At 45.6% G+C, this 17,889-nt stretch overlaps 1 protein-coding gene across 1 annotated transcript in view; it reads left to right on the forward strand.

Annotated features, from left to right (window-relative positions):
* Window positions 1–17,889, forward strand: part of MORN1 (MORN repeat containing 1) — a 215,264-nt gene that overhangs the window by 92,049 nt on the left and 105,326 nt on the right. The window contains exon 11 of the mRNA XM_063145530.1: window positions 16,868–17,001. Within this exon, the coding sequence (XP_063001600.1) occupies window positions 16,868–17,001 (134 nt within the window). The remainder of the gene's footprint in view (window positions 1–16,867; window positions 17,002–17,889) is intronic.

A 17,889-nucleotide genomic window follows, 5' to 3' on the forward strand; every position in this document is an offset into this window, starting at 1 on the left:
TGCTACAGTGGGTTACACCGAAATAGTTGGATTTAAGTCATCTTAGCCTAAGTGATTTCTGTAAATCTTTCTAAACCGCTTTGAATATAAGTAACTTTAGATGTCATAGGAAGCCTGATGCATATATGAATGTATCCTTAATAGCATCCCAAAGAGAAGCTTGCACAAGTGAGCTCTTTCTGCCCCTGAAATTTGCAGTTCTTCAGGAAAGAGATGAAAGTTTCCTCTTCGGATGTCAAATCAGTGGAGGCTGGTGGCTCTGATTTTGGTGAGACTGTGGATTATAGAATCGTAGAATAGTAGAGTTGGAAGGGACCTACAAGGCCATCGAGTCCAACCCCCTGCTCAATGCAGGAATCCACCCTGAAGCATCCCTGACAGATGCTTGTCCAGCTGCCTCTTGAAGGCTTCTAGTGTGGGAGAGGCCACAACCTCACCAGGCAACTGATTCCATTGTCGTACTGCTCTAACAGTCAGGAAGTTTTTCCTGATGTTCAGCCGGAATCTGGCTTCCTGTAACTTGAGCCCATTATTCTGCATCCTGCACTCTGGGAGGATCGAGAAGAGATCCTGGCCATCCTCTGTGTGACAACCTTTCAAGTATTTGAAGAGTGCTATCATGTCTCCCCTCAATCTTCTCTTCTCCAGGCTAAACATGCCCAGTTCTTTCCGTCTCTCTTCATAGGGCTTTGTTTCCAGACCCCTGATCATCCCCGTTGCCCTCCTCTGAACCCCCTCCAGCTTGTCTGCATCCTTCTTGAGGTGTGGTGCCCAGAACTGGACACAATACTCAAGATGAGGCCTAACCAGTGCCGAATAGAGGGGAACCAGGTAATGTTTTTTCCTGAATCATACTTTTGCAAGCTGCTGGAGGCCAATTGTATTTTGAATGCATAGTCAAGGCTCTACGCTTCGAAAAACAGCAAGTGGTTTTCATGCTAGAGCATTTGCAACCCGAAGTGGTACAGTCTAGGCAAAGCTTTACAACTGTTCCTTGTTTAGACTTGCACTGCCACCTGTAAAAGATTTTCCTCCCTACTGAAGTTTTCAACTTCCATATGTTAGATAAGATCCGCACAGACCAAACACTTTTAAGGATGCAATGGTAACTTTGGCCCCTTTCGCTTCCTTGCTTTCATCAAATAAAGTTACACCCTTGCTTTGACGTACCGTGGAGGTTTCTTTTGTGTGTTAATTGACATTGGCTTTGTGGGACTCGGTGGAATGTAATTTTATAGGGAGATGTTTGATTGAAATCTCAGCTTTCGGTGTTTGGTGCGTTTTCAGCCAGTGCTCCAGAGCCAACTATTTGTTAAATCTTTTCCCTGTGTTTTACATTAAGGGGAGGTTGGGGTTTCCTATTGCAAACATGTAGTGTGCTTTCCTGATGGAAAACCTAGCAGTTTAACTTTGGCACATTTGCATTACAAATGGGTCCTGCAAGAACAGAGGATCTGGCAGCGTATCCTCAGATCCTAACAGGGGTGCTCCGGTTCATAGTTTCAGCCCACTGTGGCCTTCTCCAGGATATTCTATTCCATCCACTCACATTTTCTGTTGGTTATTTCCCCCACCCCACCCCAGCTGATCCTAAACATTACTCCCCATTGAGCTGTTGCCCCCTTAAGTTTTTTTTTTAAAGATGTTTTGCACTTCTGCAAATCTTGGGGTTTCCTCAAGCATGCTGATACTTGCCCTCTTGTTTCTCTAGGGCTACGTTTTGGCCACATGGCTGTCAGCACTAGAGTTCACTATTAGAAGGGCAGTGAATGTTGTTTTCTAGCATCTGGGGCTTGTCTATACGCCCTGTATGCCCCGTCATGGCTGCACAGTTGTGCCCTGTGGTTTATATGACGCAGCTGCCAACTTGCAGCCACATCGGGCATTCCCCCCCCCCCCCGAAATGGTCCTTTTTTTTATGTCGTTTTACCATGGCTTTTTCATGTGCTCCAGGGTCACCACGTTGTTTCTTCGTCTGTCATCATCAACTTTATTACGGTCACCAACCAGACTTTACCCATGCACGAGAGCAGGGCAAAATTACATACAGATTTGAAAAGTGTGCAGCGGAATCAATTCTGGAGAGACCTGAATTCTCATAGCATTCAAAAAGAATTTTGCAAATGCCTCGATTGTGTCTCTGTCCTCTGTGGCCCTGAAGCAATGAAGAAGTGCATTAATTTCTAAACGGGTGTCAAATAATAATTTCTCTCTAATCTTTGTATAAAAACAACAACAGAGTAAAATGTGGACAACCAGTTCAATTTCATTGCTTCCACATGGGCACAAGCGATCATGAAAAGTAATTTTCTGAATCCTCCCCTGCAACAGAGTAGATGGCAGGACATTAAATCTTGCCAGATTTAGTACGTGCCGATATTTGTTATATTAAGCATTGAAAAATATTTCGCTTCTGCCATTCTGAATCTTGGGTTACTACCTAGGAACAGAGGGGGGCAGGTTCTATCTGCTGCAGATCTTAGAACTTGTGTATCACAGTCTCTTTACCTTTTGAGACAAAAGGGCCTTGGCCTCTTTTGCTTCCATCATTAATAGAGACTCAGGGCAGAAGCCCAGAGAGTTGATCTTATTCCAGAGTAGTTTCATCCACTCAGTAACAAATGGGTCATTTCGTATCTTGTAGAGGAAGCCTGAATAACCAGGGCTGTACAAATGAATCCAGAATTTTAGTGCACTCAACCAAGCTCTCGAGGCGAGAGACTGTAAACCAGTCTCCAGCAGGAGAGCTGGTGTTGCTACACACTTTGGGAGACCAAGGCGAGAGCGTACAAAAACAGCTTGTACAGATTCAATTGAAGGGTTAACTGCTTTGATCCAGATTGAAATTCCGTAAGTCAGTTGCATAAGGGGTTTGGCCTTGAAAACTTTTAGTGCCAGAGTGCAGGAGACGGAATAACGGGCTCAAGTTACAGGAAGCCAGATTCCGGCTGGACATCAGGAAAAACTTCCTGACTGTTAGAGCAGTACGACAATGGAACCAGGTACCTAGGGAGGTTGTGGGCTCTCCCACACTAGAGGCCTTCAAGAGGCAGCTGGACAACCACTTGTCAGGGATGCTTTAGGGTGGATTCCTGCCCGGTGAGGTGGTGGGCTCTCCCACACTAGAGGCCTTCAAGAGGCAGCTGGACAACGATCTGTCAGGGATGCTTTAGGGTGGATTGATTCCTGCCTTGAGCAGGGGGTTGGACTCGATGGCCTTATAGGCCCCTTCCAACTCTATTATTCTATGATTCTAAATAAATAAATAAATAAATTTACTATAATACCTACTTTCCAAACAGGATTTATACATTCATGGAGGGTAAAGCTATCAATGGCTACTAGTTGTAATGGCTCTATATTACTTCCTGGTTTAGAGGCAGTTGCTGGGGAACATGGGCGGGAGAGTGCTGCTGGCTTCCCACAGGCTGCCGGTTGGCCACTGTGGGAACAGAATGCTGGGCTAGAGAAGTGTCTGTTCTGATCTTATGTTCTTAAGTATACTTAACAAGTTGAAGAAGGTGTGAGCGAATGAATCTGGAGTCTGTCCTTATGCTATTGTTCTTGTGCAGATTTCATCTGATGAAATGATTTGATCATTTTTTTAAAAAAAAAAGGGGAGGGGGGAGAAAAGAAAAAACAGGCAGTCATTAATCGTTCGGGGGTCTGTTTGTTCCAGGGGCAAATGTTGTCCCGGTGGCTTCATGTCAGATTAGTGCGTGTGATTGGACGGCGCTTACGCTCGGTAGGAAGGAGAGAAGGAGAATATAAACTTCTCCTGTTGACCTACAAAGCTTTTCACTGTCTAGCTCCTTCCTATCTCTCCTCTCTCATCTCACACTATTGCCCCGCTCGTGCTCTTCGCTCCTCTGATTTCATGTTTCTCACCTGCCCAAGGGTCTCCACTTCCCTTGCTCGGCTTCGTCCATTTTCTTCGGCTGCCCCTTACGCCTGGAACGCTCTTCCAGAACATCTGAGATCCACAAGTTCAATCGCAGCTTTTAAAGCTCAGCTAAAAACTTTTCTTTTTCCTAAAGCTTTTAAATCTTGATTTTGTTCTGACTTTATACTGTTAGTTTTACCCTACCCAGTGCCTGTTTACCCTACCCTGTGCCTGTTTGCATTCTCTTCCCCTCCTTATTGTTTCATTATGGTTTTATTAGAATGTAAGCCTATGCGGCAGGGTCTTGCTATTTACTGTTTTACTCTGTACAGTACCATGTACATTGATGGTGCTATATAAATAAATAAATAATAATAATAATAATAATAATAATAATAATAATAATAATAAGAAGAAGAAGTGGAAAACAGGGCAAAGTCCCAGGGATGGGATGACCAGGACACAGGGTCAAGCATTGCAGCTCACCAGTTCCAAAGTGAGGACTGCGCCCTCCAGGGCAGATGGCAGCTCTGCAGGGTGGATCCTGCTGTATATCACACATTTTAGGAAATATCTTCTGTAGGGGTGGGCCCAAGGGACGAAGCCATTTCCATTTCATGGGTTGAGGTTTCATGGAAGCCCCATCCTTCCAGCGGAAGGCACAAACGTCCAACAGTGCTCATGTTTAGGAGACGCTTTAAGATCGTAGCTGAAGTTTTTCAGTGGCCCGCATCACTTTCAGTACCGCAGATGAATTTTTGGATTTTAATTTTATGATTTGTTTTTCACAATGTTATTTTTATTTATATATTTGCAGCATTTTATGCTTCTCTGCATACAAACCGTGGCTTGTCAGTCAAGGAAGGCTTCTTGGGGGGGGGGGAACCCTGTTCAGACCACACTAGATCGGCTGGACATCAGGAAAAACTTCCTGACTGTTAGAGCAGTGCGACGGTGGAATCAGCTACCTAGGGAGGTTGTGGGCTCTCCCACACTAGAGGCCTTCAAGAGGCAGCTGGACAACCCTCTGTCGGGGATGCTTTAGGGTGGATTCCTGCATTGAGCAGGGGGTTGGACTCGATGGCCTTGTAGGCCCCTTCCAACTCTGCTATTCTATGATTCTATGATTCACACACTAAGCCACAATGGTTAATCATTTTGATCTAAACATTATGGCTGGGGTGAGCATATGGAGCAGGAGCTCTGCCCTCTTGACCAGATACAAAAGAGGGCAGGCCTCCTGCAGCTTTGACTGTTGTGATGAAGAGGGAATCTCACCAAGTGCTACATGCATACAAATGATACCTGCTGAAACTCCCCTTTTAATATAGCTGTTAAAGATACAGGAGCCCTGTCCTCCTTTCCACATGGTCACCCTAATTATTGCTTAGCATGTCATGTGAACCATTCCTAACCATGGTGGCTACATAACCACAGTTCAAACATGCTCACTAACCATTTCCTGCAAAAGGGTTAGCGACCTAACCATGGCTTAGCGTGTCATCTAAACAGGCTCAAGGATGCATTCAGCTAGAGTGACCCTATGAAAAGAAGGACTGGGCTCCTGTATTTTTAACAGTTGTATAGAAAAGGGAATTTCAGCAGGTGTCATTTGTATATATGGAGAACCTGGTGAAATTCCCTCTTCATCACAACAGTTAAAGCTGCAGGTGCCCTGCCCTCTGTTAAATCTGGTCATTCTAGTATAGCTCCTGAAGAGGGAATTTCACCAGGTTCTCCATATATCCAAATGACACCTGCCGAAATTCCCTTTTCTATGCAACTGTAAAAGATACAGGAGCCCTGTCCTCCTTTTCATAGGGTCACCCTAATTCAGCAGACGCCAAAAACAACATAATGTCAGCGTCTGCCTGAACTCCAGAGGCAAGGAGTTCCAGAAAGGGAGCCACCACCCTGAAGGCTCTGCTCTGGGTGGACTCCAATCAGGCTATAGGTCCATGTGGAACCACCAGGAGCATGCCCTCTGATGACCTCATTGACTGGGCAGGTTGATAAGAGAGAAGGTGGCTTCTCAAGTATCCTTGGCGTTTTATGACATTATGACGTTTAAGTCCTAGTGTAACTTTGCTTTCAATTAATATTTTAAGAAGTACGGTAGAAAATACTTTGAGTCGTCCTGCTCTTTTCTATTGCAGATTTGGTTGTTCCAGGTCTATCAACTGGGCAGCAAAATGGGGCCAAACGTGGAATGTTTTTTTTTTTGCATTTTCGTGGCACTCCCAGGGCCTGATTGAACCTCTACTAGCTTATGATATCTGGAGGAGGGGGTGTTTCGGGTCATGTCGTAAGGCACTCATCCTCTTAACCGGGAATCCTTCCCCGTGTCCAGAATGGTGTGCGCATCTTTTTTCTTTTCTTTTTACATGAATGGAGTTTTAAATATTCTTTATGCTTCTTGTCCCCCACTCCAAAAAAAGAAGAAGAAGAAGGATGGGAGCCTACAAAACCCAAGTTAAGTTCATTCTTCTCACTGCTTTTGCCACCTCCTTCCTCATTAATTACTGGCGTTTATTGGTAGTTGAATCCAGCATTAAAGGCTAATGCACTGTGTCTGGTCACCTTTAAATGGAACTCATCGGCAGCTCCCAAGGACCAATCTTCTTTCTTTTTTTACTTCTTTCCTTTTTAAGGGAGAAAATATTACAACATTTAGGCCAGCCCATCAACAGCCAATAACTCTTTATGCCCGTTATTAGAAGGTGCGCCTACAGTTTAACGATAATGACTCTGTCGCCCTAAGTCATAGGTGCTTATAGCTGGCAATGTTTCTTCTTTCGCTCCGTTCCTTCTCTCCTCCTCCTCCTAGTTTTATGCCCTACACAGGTGATTAGCATGTTGTAATTGAGTTGGTTGTAAAAAGATAATTAATTGACATTTCACTCCCAGAGAGGTCAAACTGCCCTGCCTTCTACGGTCATTATGAGAAGAGCCGTTCTGCTCCTTCGTCCTCCCTCCCACCCCCGCCCAAGGTGAGAAGATGACCTTTATCTTGCTGATCAAGACATAATTGTTGTAATTAAAATAGACACAGAGGGAAGATTTGAGGAGTGTCACTCCTGAGATGGGATTCTCTGTCTATGCTTGGCTTTGTCATGGTGCCAGGGCAGAGAGCAGCCAGGAGGTGAGAAGCAGGAGTTGTGCCAGCGAGTCAGAGCCCAGTAACCAATCAGGATGAAGAACCAACCAGAACCAGGAAGACCATGGCTGGTTCAGACAACACAATAGTCAATGGGGGGTTAGTAGTCAACAACAAAGGTCCGCATAGTTAAAGCAATGGTATTCCCCGTAGTAACCTATGGCTGCGAGAGCTGGACCATAAGGAAAGCTGAACGAAGGAAGATAGATGCTTTTGAACTGTGGTGTTGGAGGAAAATTCTGAGAGTGCCTTGGACTGCAAGAAGATCAAACCAGTCCATACTCCAGGAAATAAAGCCAGACTGCTCACTTGAGGGAATGGTATTAAAGGCAAAACTGAAGTACTTTGGCCACATAATGAGAAGACAGGACACCCTGGAGAAGAGGCTGATGCTGTGGAAAGTGGAAGGCAAAAGGAAGAGGGGCCGACCAAGGGCAAGATGGATGGATGATGTTCTGGAGGTGACGGACTCAACCTTGGGGGAGCTAGGGGTGGCAACGGCCGACAGAAAGCTCTGGCGTGGGCTGGTCCATGAAGTCACGAAGAGTCGGAAACGACTGAACGAATAAACAACAACACTCCCCATACAACATGTTCCTACACAACTGTGGAGTGGTTGGGGCTGGTGTTGAGTGGACTAATAGTCCACCCGGTGTTTGACTGACACAGCCCCCGCCCTCCCTCCTCCCTCAGTTTTCCTGGTGCTATCCCAGCAGCCTCTGCCAGTTGTGCCGGCTATAGCAGAGCAGCCGGCGTGTTTTTGGCCACTCTTGCCCAGGAACTGTGTAGCCAGCCAAGATAGTCAACTCCACCCTGCAAAATAGTCCACTGAGCCCGACAGACAACACACTAACCAACAGTCGTGCGAATAGTCAACTCTACAAAGCGTTGGTTATCTCTGTTGGTTATTTTGAGAAAATAGTCAACTGTGGGGTGTTTTTTGCCCAACAGACAACACAGTAACCAACCATTGACTATTTCATAGAATCATAGAATAGCAGAGCTGGAAGGGGCCTACAAGGCCATCGAGTCCAACCCCCTGCTCAATGCAGGAATCCACCCTAAAGCATCCCCGACAGATGCTTGTCCAGCTGCCTCTTGAAGGCCTCTAGTGTGGGAGAGCCCACAACCTCTCTAGTAACTGATTACATTGTCGTACTGCTCTAACAGTCAGGAAGTTTTTCCTGATCATAGAATCATAGAATAGCAGAGCTGGAAGGGGCCTACAAGGCCATCGAGTCCAACCCCCTGCTCAATGCAGGAATCCACCCTAAAGCATCCCCGACAGATGCTTGTCCAGCTGCCTCTTGAAGGCCTCTAGTGTGTTTAACCAACAGCTGACTACTTAAACCACCGTTGGTTATCGTGTTGTCTGAACTGAGCCCATCTCTACTCAGGCCAAGTCCGAGCCCCAAACAGGAAGTATTTTAGAGCTCTTCCTGGCTGGGAGGGCCCAGTAGCCAATCTGCAGGGCCAGTCCAGAGCCTGAGAATACTGCCCATAGAGATCCTCCAGGCAAGTATCTTGGTAGCACAAAAGGAAAACCTGAATAGATTACTCAGGCTGAAAGGAAAGGCAGCAGATCTGGGATCTCCATAGAAGATGGTAGCACGGAATTGGCCCATTGGTGTCACAGGATTTGCCGAGATATTTTGCAGAGTGTCCCAGCTCGGATGGCCCATCGTTCTCCCTTCTGGACCAGCACCCGCAGTGACACAAGGGGCCTGATTCAGAAGGGTCCTGCTTTGAGTCCCCACCGTGCCGTCACACCTGGATCCTGCAGTACAGCAAGGCAGGTGGCCAGGCTCTGAGAATGTAGGCGGTGCTGGGCTAGTCTCCTTCCCTTCAGCACCCACACAGCTGTCAAGCTTCAGGTGGGGGGGGGGGGCTGTCAACACGGAGGTCTCTCCTCTCCTTTCAAAAGCTCGAAGACCGAGAGGATGCAGGTTCTGCACCTTCTGAGAAGAGTCCACCTGTGTCCAACGCCCTGTTTCCCACAGCAGTCAGCCAGATGTTTCCAGGAAGGCCTTTCTCCCTGCTCTTGCTGTCCCCCATCAGCTGGGATTCAGAGATCTGCTGCTTCCGAACCTGGAAGTTCTTCTTAGACCCAAACTAGGAGGTCCAGATTAGGGAATCTACTTAATATATCATTAGAGCCATCTAAGGGCAAAACCAGATGGAACACAAGAGACTTGGGGTCACGATCGTCCTTGCATTTTTAAAATATACGAATCGCCTCCACAATGGGGCAACTCAGATTAGTGGCCAAGGTGACTGGGAAAGTGTTCGCCCCCTTTCCCCAGACTGTTTTCCTAATGTGTATTGCTCTCCCACCCCCTGCCCACTCCCAGACCTCCTTTGGCCCAATCCCTCTCCCACCCATCCCATGTACAGCTCTTCCTGACCACAAATCTTCCACAGCTTGGAGAGGCTTGCGTTGACTACGAGCCTGACACCTGGCCATTCTGGGGATTGTAGCCCAACACAGCTGGAGGGCACCAGGTTGGGTAACGTTGCACCAGAGCTTGGAATCCCAGGTTGCCCGTTGCCGCCGCAGCAGCGATCTGGCTCAGGCCAATAGTTTATGTAGGAGATGGAGGCTCTGTTCCTTGCTGGCTCTCAGCCAGGTCTTGATCAAGAAAGGAATATATATATATATATCACCTTCCCCTGCTGATATAGTGGATGTGCTGAATCGGTGCCTGGCTGCGAGAATGGACTGGATGAGGGCTAAGACAATACTGAGATGCTGTTAGTGGGTGGCTCTTCTGACCAGATGGAGGGTGTTCAACCTGTGGGGTTATACTCCTCCTGAAGGAGCAAGTTGATAGCTTGGGGGTTCTTCTAGAACAGCGGTTCTCAACCTGTGGATCGGGACCCCTTTGGGGGTTGAATGACCCTCTCACAGGGGTCGCCTAAGACCATCGGAAAACACATATTTCCGATGGTCTTAGGAAACTGTATTGACTGAACTATGTCATGTATCATCGTTTGTATTATTAAAGCTATTGTTATGTATTATTTTCATTAGTAAACCATCCCATGACAATGGATCGTGTAGAGAAGAATGAAAATAATTTTATGGTTGGGGGTCACCACAACATGAGGAACTGTATTAAAGGGTCGCGGCATTAGGAAGGTTGAGAACCACTGTTCTAGAACCATCTCTGTACTTGAGGCTCAGGCAGTGAAGCTACCTGTACACTATGCTCAACATCTAAGGTTCTCCTCTGGATGCCTACTCCGAGGGAAGCTCGGAGGACGGCAACAAGGGAGAGGGCCTTCTCAGTGGTGACCCCCCCAATTATGGAATGATCTCCCTGACGAGGCCTGCCTGGCACCAACATTGTTATCTTTTTGGCACCAGGTCAAGACTTTTCTCTTCTCCCAGGCATTTAGCAGCACATCTTGAGTTTTTAATCAATCCCAGATCTATCTTTCGGTTTGGCTGAGAGCTCCAAGTTGTTTTTAAATTTACGTTGTCTTTGTGCGCCGTTTGTTTTACGTTTTTATGGTTTTAAATTGTGTATATCGATTTTTAATGTTTAATGTTTTCATCTTTTGTAAATCGTCCAGAGAGCTTCACCTATGGGGCAGTATAGAAATGTAATAATATAAATGACAGCCTCTTCTGGCAAGCCAGGCACTTTGTCAGCAGTCCTTCTGCCTGGGGCGTGTGTGTGTGTGTGTGTGTGTGTGTGTGTGTGTGTGTGTGTGAGACATGGAGGGTCAGAGTGCTGCTCCTCCATGTTTGGGCAACCTGTTCGGGGACCTCCAGTCCTGGAATGTCAGAGTCTGAAGGCTCTACATATATTCCTCATGGCAACGGGTGATCCTAGAACTTGCTGGGAGGTCGTTTTCCTCCAAGTGGACACCAGGTTCCAGGCCAGGCCAGGGCTGATCCTTGATACTCCATCAAATCTGGGTCACCCTGACGCTACCACCGACCCAGTGTTAGTGTTATACTTTCTTTAAAAGCATATCATACCACCGTTAGATGAGGCAAGTCAGAAGTTAGCAGCTGCGAAGTCTTTATTGAAAACTATTAGTGCATTAAGAAATTGGAAATTATGCTGTAAGCAATATGGTTCCCATTCATTGCTCAGAACATAAATACTGCTACTACAGCAAAAGCTAATGAAGAGAGGGGTGTTAAAAGAACGTCCTTGCAAAAGTGGAAAGGCTAACTTTTTCATATAAGGCTGTTTTAACGATCAGATGGAGTCACCCCAGGAAGAAGCGCCGTGCTTATCAATGTGAAAGCCCTTGTTTTAATGTGTCTGAGAAAATGTTGGCTTCCCAGTTCAGGAGTGGGCGTGCTGAAAGTGGAACACTCGGTTTTTGTCAAGGGCATGAGCTCTCCCCGACACAGTTTTGAGCATTTGTTTATTTATTTAATGTCACACACACACACACACACACACACACACACACACACACACAAAAAGCAGGACCCCGCTCCAAGGAAATTACAATGTAATGTTTCCCCTCCAGGAGGGGAGATGACAAAGAGAAGGGGGAATAAAGGAAAAGATGGGAAAAACAAGGGATTATTATTTATTTATTTATTTATTTATTTATTTATATAGCACCATCAATGTACATGGTGCTGTACAGAGTAAAACAGTCAATAGCAAGACCCTGCCGCATAGGCTTACAATCTAATAAAATCATAATAAAACAATAAGGAGGGGAAGAGAATGCAAACAGGCACAGGGTAGGGCAAACAGGCACAGGGTAGGGTAAAACTAACAGTATAAAGTCAGAACAAAATAAAGTTTTAAAAGCTTTAAGAAAAAGAAAAGTTTTTAGCTGAGCTTTAAAAGCTGCGGTATTATTATTATTATTATTATTATTATTATTATTATTATTATTATTATTATTTTATATAGCACCATCAATGTACATGGTGCTGTACAGAGCAAAACAATAAAATAGCAAAACCCTGCCGCATAGGCTTACATTCTAATAAAATCATAATAAAACAATAGGAAGGGGAAGAGAATGCACCAAACAGGCACAGGGTAGAGTAAAACTAACAGTATAAAAGTCAGAGCAAAATCAAGTTTTAAAAGCTTTAGGAAAAAGAAAAGTTTTTAGCTGAGCTTTAAAAGCTGCGATTGATGGAGCTTTTAAATGGATGGAGGCAAACAAGTACTGTGATACACACACACGCACTCCCAGTGCAAACCTATGGATGTCTGCATCCTAAGTGTGCATAGGATCGCAGTTTGCCTCTGAAGGGTTCCTCTCCTACTTGGGCCACTGTGCAAGACAGCATGCTGGGATAGGCCTCTGGTCTGATCCGGCACAGCTGTTTTTATGTCGTTCTGTACTCTTGCAAACAAAGGCGACCTTAGATTTGATGTTAAGTCGGAGGTGAGATCCAAGGTGTTTTAGGTTCAGGTTTGAAGGAAGAAGTGAAGATGGCACCATTCCTTCCTGGGAGGGTACAGCTGGCCTAAGGGCAGCCAGGGAGAGAGAGCCCTGAGACTTTTGAGCAAGCAAGAAGTGGAGGAGCCAAAGTCACAGACAGGAATACATTAGCTAAGAGCAGCAGCAAGCAAGAATCATAGAATAGCAGAGTTGGAAGGACCTACAAGGCCATCGAGTCCAACCCCCTACTCAATGCAAGAATCCACCCTAAAGCATCCCTGACAGATGGCTGTCCAGCTGCCTCTTGAAGGCCTCTAGTGTGGGAGAGCCCACGGCCATAGCTAGACTTAAGGTTTATCCCTGGATCGTCCAGAGCTCAAACCTGTTCAACTAGGTGACACACAGGGGATCCAGTGCTCAGGCAGGGGCGAACCCTGGATGATCCCAGGATAAACCTTAGGTCTAGCTGTGGCCCACAACCTCCCTAGCTAATTGGTTCCATTGTCGTACTGCTCTAACAGTCAGGAAGAAAAACGGCACAGCGGGAAGGATTTTTATTTATTTATTTTAAATCTTAGAAATGGAACACCTTATAGAATCATAGAATCATAGAATAGCAGAGTTGGAAGGGGCCTACAAGGCCATCGAGTCCAACCCCCTGCTCAGTGCAGGAATCCACCCTAAAGCATCCCCGAAAGATGGTTGTCCAGCTGCCTCTTGAAGGCCTCTAGTGTGGGAGAGCCCACCACCTCCCTAGGTAGCTGATTCCATTGTCGTACTGCTCTGACAGTCAGGACGTTTTTCCTGATGTCCCGCTGGAATCTGGCTTCCTTTAACTTGAGCCCGTTATTCCGTCTCCTGCACTCTGGGAGGATCGAGAAGAGGGCCCTTGTCTGTGTGACAACCTTTTAAGAGAGGATGGAGCAAGACAAATGATGATATGCATTACTATAGCTGGTGCCTCCTTTGGAACGCTCAGAGTGAAGCTGAAGTGTGTTAATTCAACAAAAGGGAGATGGATAAATAAAATGAACAGTGGAGCAACACTCTGCTCTTGATGTATGATGCTGCATTGTCCTTTATTGCTTCGTTGTCCTTTATTTGTTTCACGTGGCATTGTGGGGCTTCAACGTAGCATGCCTTTGCAGAGATTCCTCCCCCCTTCCTTTATATACTAGCCCTTTTTGGCATCGTAGCAGCAGAGTGATTGGTGCCAGAAGGAATTCTTGTGCTGACCTTGGAGGCTGATGGGATAGAAACATCAGAGTAATGTACAGTTGCACAGAAAGCTTGTCAGGTTCTTTGTCTGTCTCATCCAGTATTGTCTGCTCTGCCTGGCAGTGGGCATTCCAGGTTTTCAGTTTGGGAAGGGTCCTTCCCCTCCCCTGTTACTTGACCCTTTTAAGAGGAGGTACCAAGGATTTACTCTGGACCCTTCTACATTCAAAGCGTGCGCTCCATCAGCGAGCCATGGTTTTCTCTAACAGGAGCCTAGCTGCAGTTATCCATGCTCTGATAACCTCTAGTCTGGATTACTGCAATGCGTTATGTGTGGGGCTGCCTTTGAAAACGGTCTGGAAACTTCAACTGGTACAAAACAGGGCAGCACGGTTACTAACAGGGACTGGCCAATGAGACCACATCACGCCAGTCCTTTTCCAGCTTCATTGGCTGCCAGTCCAGGTCCGGGCCTGATTCAAAGTGCTGGTATTAACATTTAAAGCCCTAAACGGCTTGGGGCCAGGCTATCTGAAGGAACGCCTCCTCCCGTATGTACCTGCCCGGACCCTAAGGTCATCCTCAGGAGTCCTTCTCCGTGAGCCCCTGCCAAAGGAAGTGAGGCAGGTGGCTACTAGGAGGAGGGCTTTCTCCGCTGTGGCACCCCGGTTGTGGAATGAGCTCCCCAGAGAGGTCCGCCTGGCACCTACACTGTACTCCTTTCGTCGCCAGCTGAAGACCTTTTTATTCACTCAGTATTTTAACACTTAATTTTAACTTAAATTTAAATTATACTGTTTTAACTCTGTATTTCAACCTTATATCAATTTTGCATCGTGGTTTTATCCTGGTTGTGCTTTTTATATTGTATTTTGTATTTGTGTTTTTAACCTGTTGGTTGTTTTATGATGGTTTTAATTTTTGTGAACCGCCCAGAGAGCTTCGGCTATTGGGCGTTATAAAAATGTAATAAATAAATAAATAAATAAATAAATTACACTGATGCTGTTCACACAACACGATAACCCACACTTCATGGTTGTTGTACGGGTTGTTGAATCGTGGGTTGTTTGTTGAGTCATAGGTTAGTGTGTTGTCTGAACCCAGAACATTTTTGGCAGGCGTGTTAACTACCCTGAACAACCCAACAACGAAGCATGGAGTTTCAAAGTGGCTTGTTTGAGAAAAATAAACCACACAGCCTAGTTAACAAATATCCTGGATTTAGACAACTTCCAAACCCACGGTTCAACAACAACCCATGAGTGTGGGTTAGTGTGTTGTGTGAACCCAGCAATGGCTCTTCAGCGTTTCAGGCAGGATAATTTCCCAGTCCTCCCTGAAGATGCCAGAGACTGCAGCAGAGACCCTCTGCATGCAAAGTACTGTATTTTCTGGCATATAAGACTACTTTTTAACCCAGGAAAATCTTCTCAAAAGTTGGGGGTCGTCTTATGTGCCCAGTATAAGATGACTTTTTAACCCAGGAAGATCTTCTCAAAAGTTGGGGGTCGTCTTATGCGCCCAGTATAAGATGACTTTTTAACCCAGGAAGATCTTCTCAAAAGTTGGGGGTCGTCTTATGCGCCCAGTATAAGATGACTTTTTTACCCAGGAAGATCTTCTCAAAAGTTGGGGGTCGTCTTATACACCCAGTATAAGATGACTTTTTTACCCAGGAAGATCTTCTCAAAAGTTGGGGGTCGTCTTATACTCCCAGTATAAGATGACTTTTTAACCCAGGAAAATCTTCTCAAAAGTTGGGGGTTGTCTTATGCGCCCAGTATAAGATGACTTTTTAACCCAGGAAGATCTTCTCAAAAGTTGGGGGTCGTCTTATACGCCCAGTCGTCTTATACGCCGGAAAATACGGTATGTACTCTACCACTAAGCTATGGCAAGATGCTCTGTCCACTGATGGTTTTATTTACACCTGCACTTTTATTTACAACAGCAGTATTTTACCCTAGCAATGGCTTGGTCCATAAGGTGTCTTACGGAATCTTAAAGACTAACACATTTATCGCGGCGTAAGGTGTCTTGAAGGCTCTCCCACACTAGAGGCCTTCAAGAGGCAGCTGGACAACCATCTGTCAGGGATGCGTTAGGGTGGATTCCTGCATTGAGCAGGGGGTTGGACTCGATGGCCTTGTAGGTCCCTTCCAACTCTGCTATTCTAAGATTCTATGAATAAAAGGACAATCAAACTGGAGTCTCTCTGCCCAGCGGGTTAATTCATAAAAGAAGAGGTCCTAGATTCAGGGTTGCTAGGTTCCCAAGCTCTCTGCTCTGAGGCCGGGGGGTGGGGGCGGTTGAGAGCAGGCAAATTTATTTATTTATTTGGATATTTTTTTACTGAGCATCTACATAGCTGCACAGCTGTGAATTACTGCACAGTTTATTTTGAAACCTACAGTCCTGCACATGCAGCAAACAGGCTTAAAAAGCAGCAACCTGAAATGTCAGCCTGACCTCCTGTTTCTTCCACAACTGGAGCACTACGGTGTGGCTTGTGACATGCGCGCGCACTACAAACTTAAAGGATAAACAGGTGACATTTCAGACTCCTCGTACTTCTCCCACAATTAAAACTTGCCCTTGATTGCATTATAAACGCGGTGGATGCTGCAACATATTGACACGTGACAACAGGACAGTAATTGTGTGTATGTGGGGAGGGGGGCGTTATTATAAGTTTTAACAAAATAAAACAATAAAAGCAGGAAAACCAAAACGAGGCCGCAGTTCTGTTTGGAAAAAGTACTGGCACGGCCTTGCCTCCCAAATGAAAGAGGTTCCAGCAGAGATCCTACCTGGGTAACCTTCAGCCAATCACCGTCCCTCAGTCTTGTCTACCTCACAAGGTTGTTGTGAGGATAAAATGGAGTGGGGGGGGGAGAACCATGTACTTTGTGGAGGAAGGGTGGGATATTCGTGTAATAAATAAAAGAACTGCTGGGCATATTGTTGGAATGAACTGCTGCTGTCTGAGAGCTTAGACAGCTACTAATTTTTCATACTGATATTATGTTCGAGGGGAATTTCATAAAAGAATCTAGGCACGTGTTCACACTCTGGGATTCAGTGGGGCGTAGCACATGTTGTCTTGTTTCCTTCCCCCCCCCCAACAAAGTTATTAATTTATAAACATTTCAATCACAATCAAACAAAACAGGAAGAGAAATAACTAGGCAGATGCTTTCTTTAACAGAACCTTGTTCTTATTTGCACAGCTACAGAAAATGAAATCCGCCATTTACTACATTTCCAAAGAGCTGAGCAGGGCAAGGCCATTTTCAGGAACGTTACCCTTGGGCCTTTTCTGGTGGATCCACAGCCGGCTACACAATCGGATGAGCTTCCTGAGGTAAGGAAAGTCAGATATACGAAGAACATGCTTGGTATCATAGAATCATAGAATAGCAGAGCTGGAAGGGTCCTACAAGGCCATCTAGTCCAACCCCCTGCTCAATGCAGGAATCCACGCTAAAGCATCCCTCACAGATGGGATCAAGCCAACTTGTCAGGATCAGGCCTGTTCTCTCTAGTGTGGGGGGCTGAGTTTTGGAGCTTGAATTGGACTCAAGAGGTGGAAGGAGGAGAGTATACCAACTAAGGCAGGAAGTGGGGGAGTTGCACTATGAAAGCGGGATATAAAAGGCAGGAGCCACACCATATGTATAGCAGTATGAAAGCGGTATATGGTCTGTGTCAATGGGCCCCAACAGTTGTCAGGGCACTTGAGTGCTGCTATAAAGCAGTATTGTGGCTCCTGCCTTTTATATACCACTGTTATACTGCTTTCATAGTGCAGTATCCTGCTTGGTGTAGATTAGGCCTTTGATTTTATTTATTTATTTATTTATTTATTGCATTTTTATACCGCCCAATAGCCGAAACTCTCTGGGTGGTTCACAAAAATTAATACCACGAAAAGCATAATAAAACAACCAACAGTCTGAAAACACAAATACAAAATACATTATAAAAAGCACAACCAGGATAAAAATCACACAGCAGAAGTTGATATAGGTTAAAATACGGAATTAAAACAGCAAAGTTTAAATTGAAGTTAAATTAGGTGTTTAAATACTGAGAAAATAGTTCTTGGGCTAGAACTCTCTCCTTTTAAAGTGTGTGTGGGGGGGTTATACCAAATGAGCCCCTGCCAAAGGAAGTGAGGCAGGTGGCTACCAGGAGGAGGGCCTTCTCTGCTGTGGCACCCCGGCTGCGGAATGAGCTCCCCAGAGAGGTT

The sequence above is a fragment of the Elgaria multicarinata genome, chromosome 20, assembly GCF_023053635.1.
Source record: "Elgaria multicarinata webbii isolate HBS135686 ecotype San Diego chromosome 20, rElgMul1.1.pri, whole genome shotgun sequence".
NCBI lineage: Eukaryota > Metazoa > Chordata > Lepidosauria > Squamata > Anguidae > Elgaria > Elgaria multicarinata.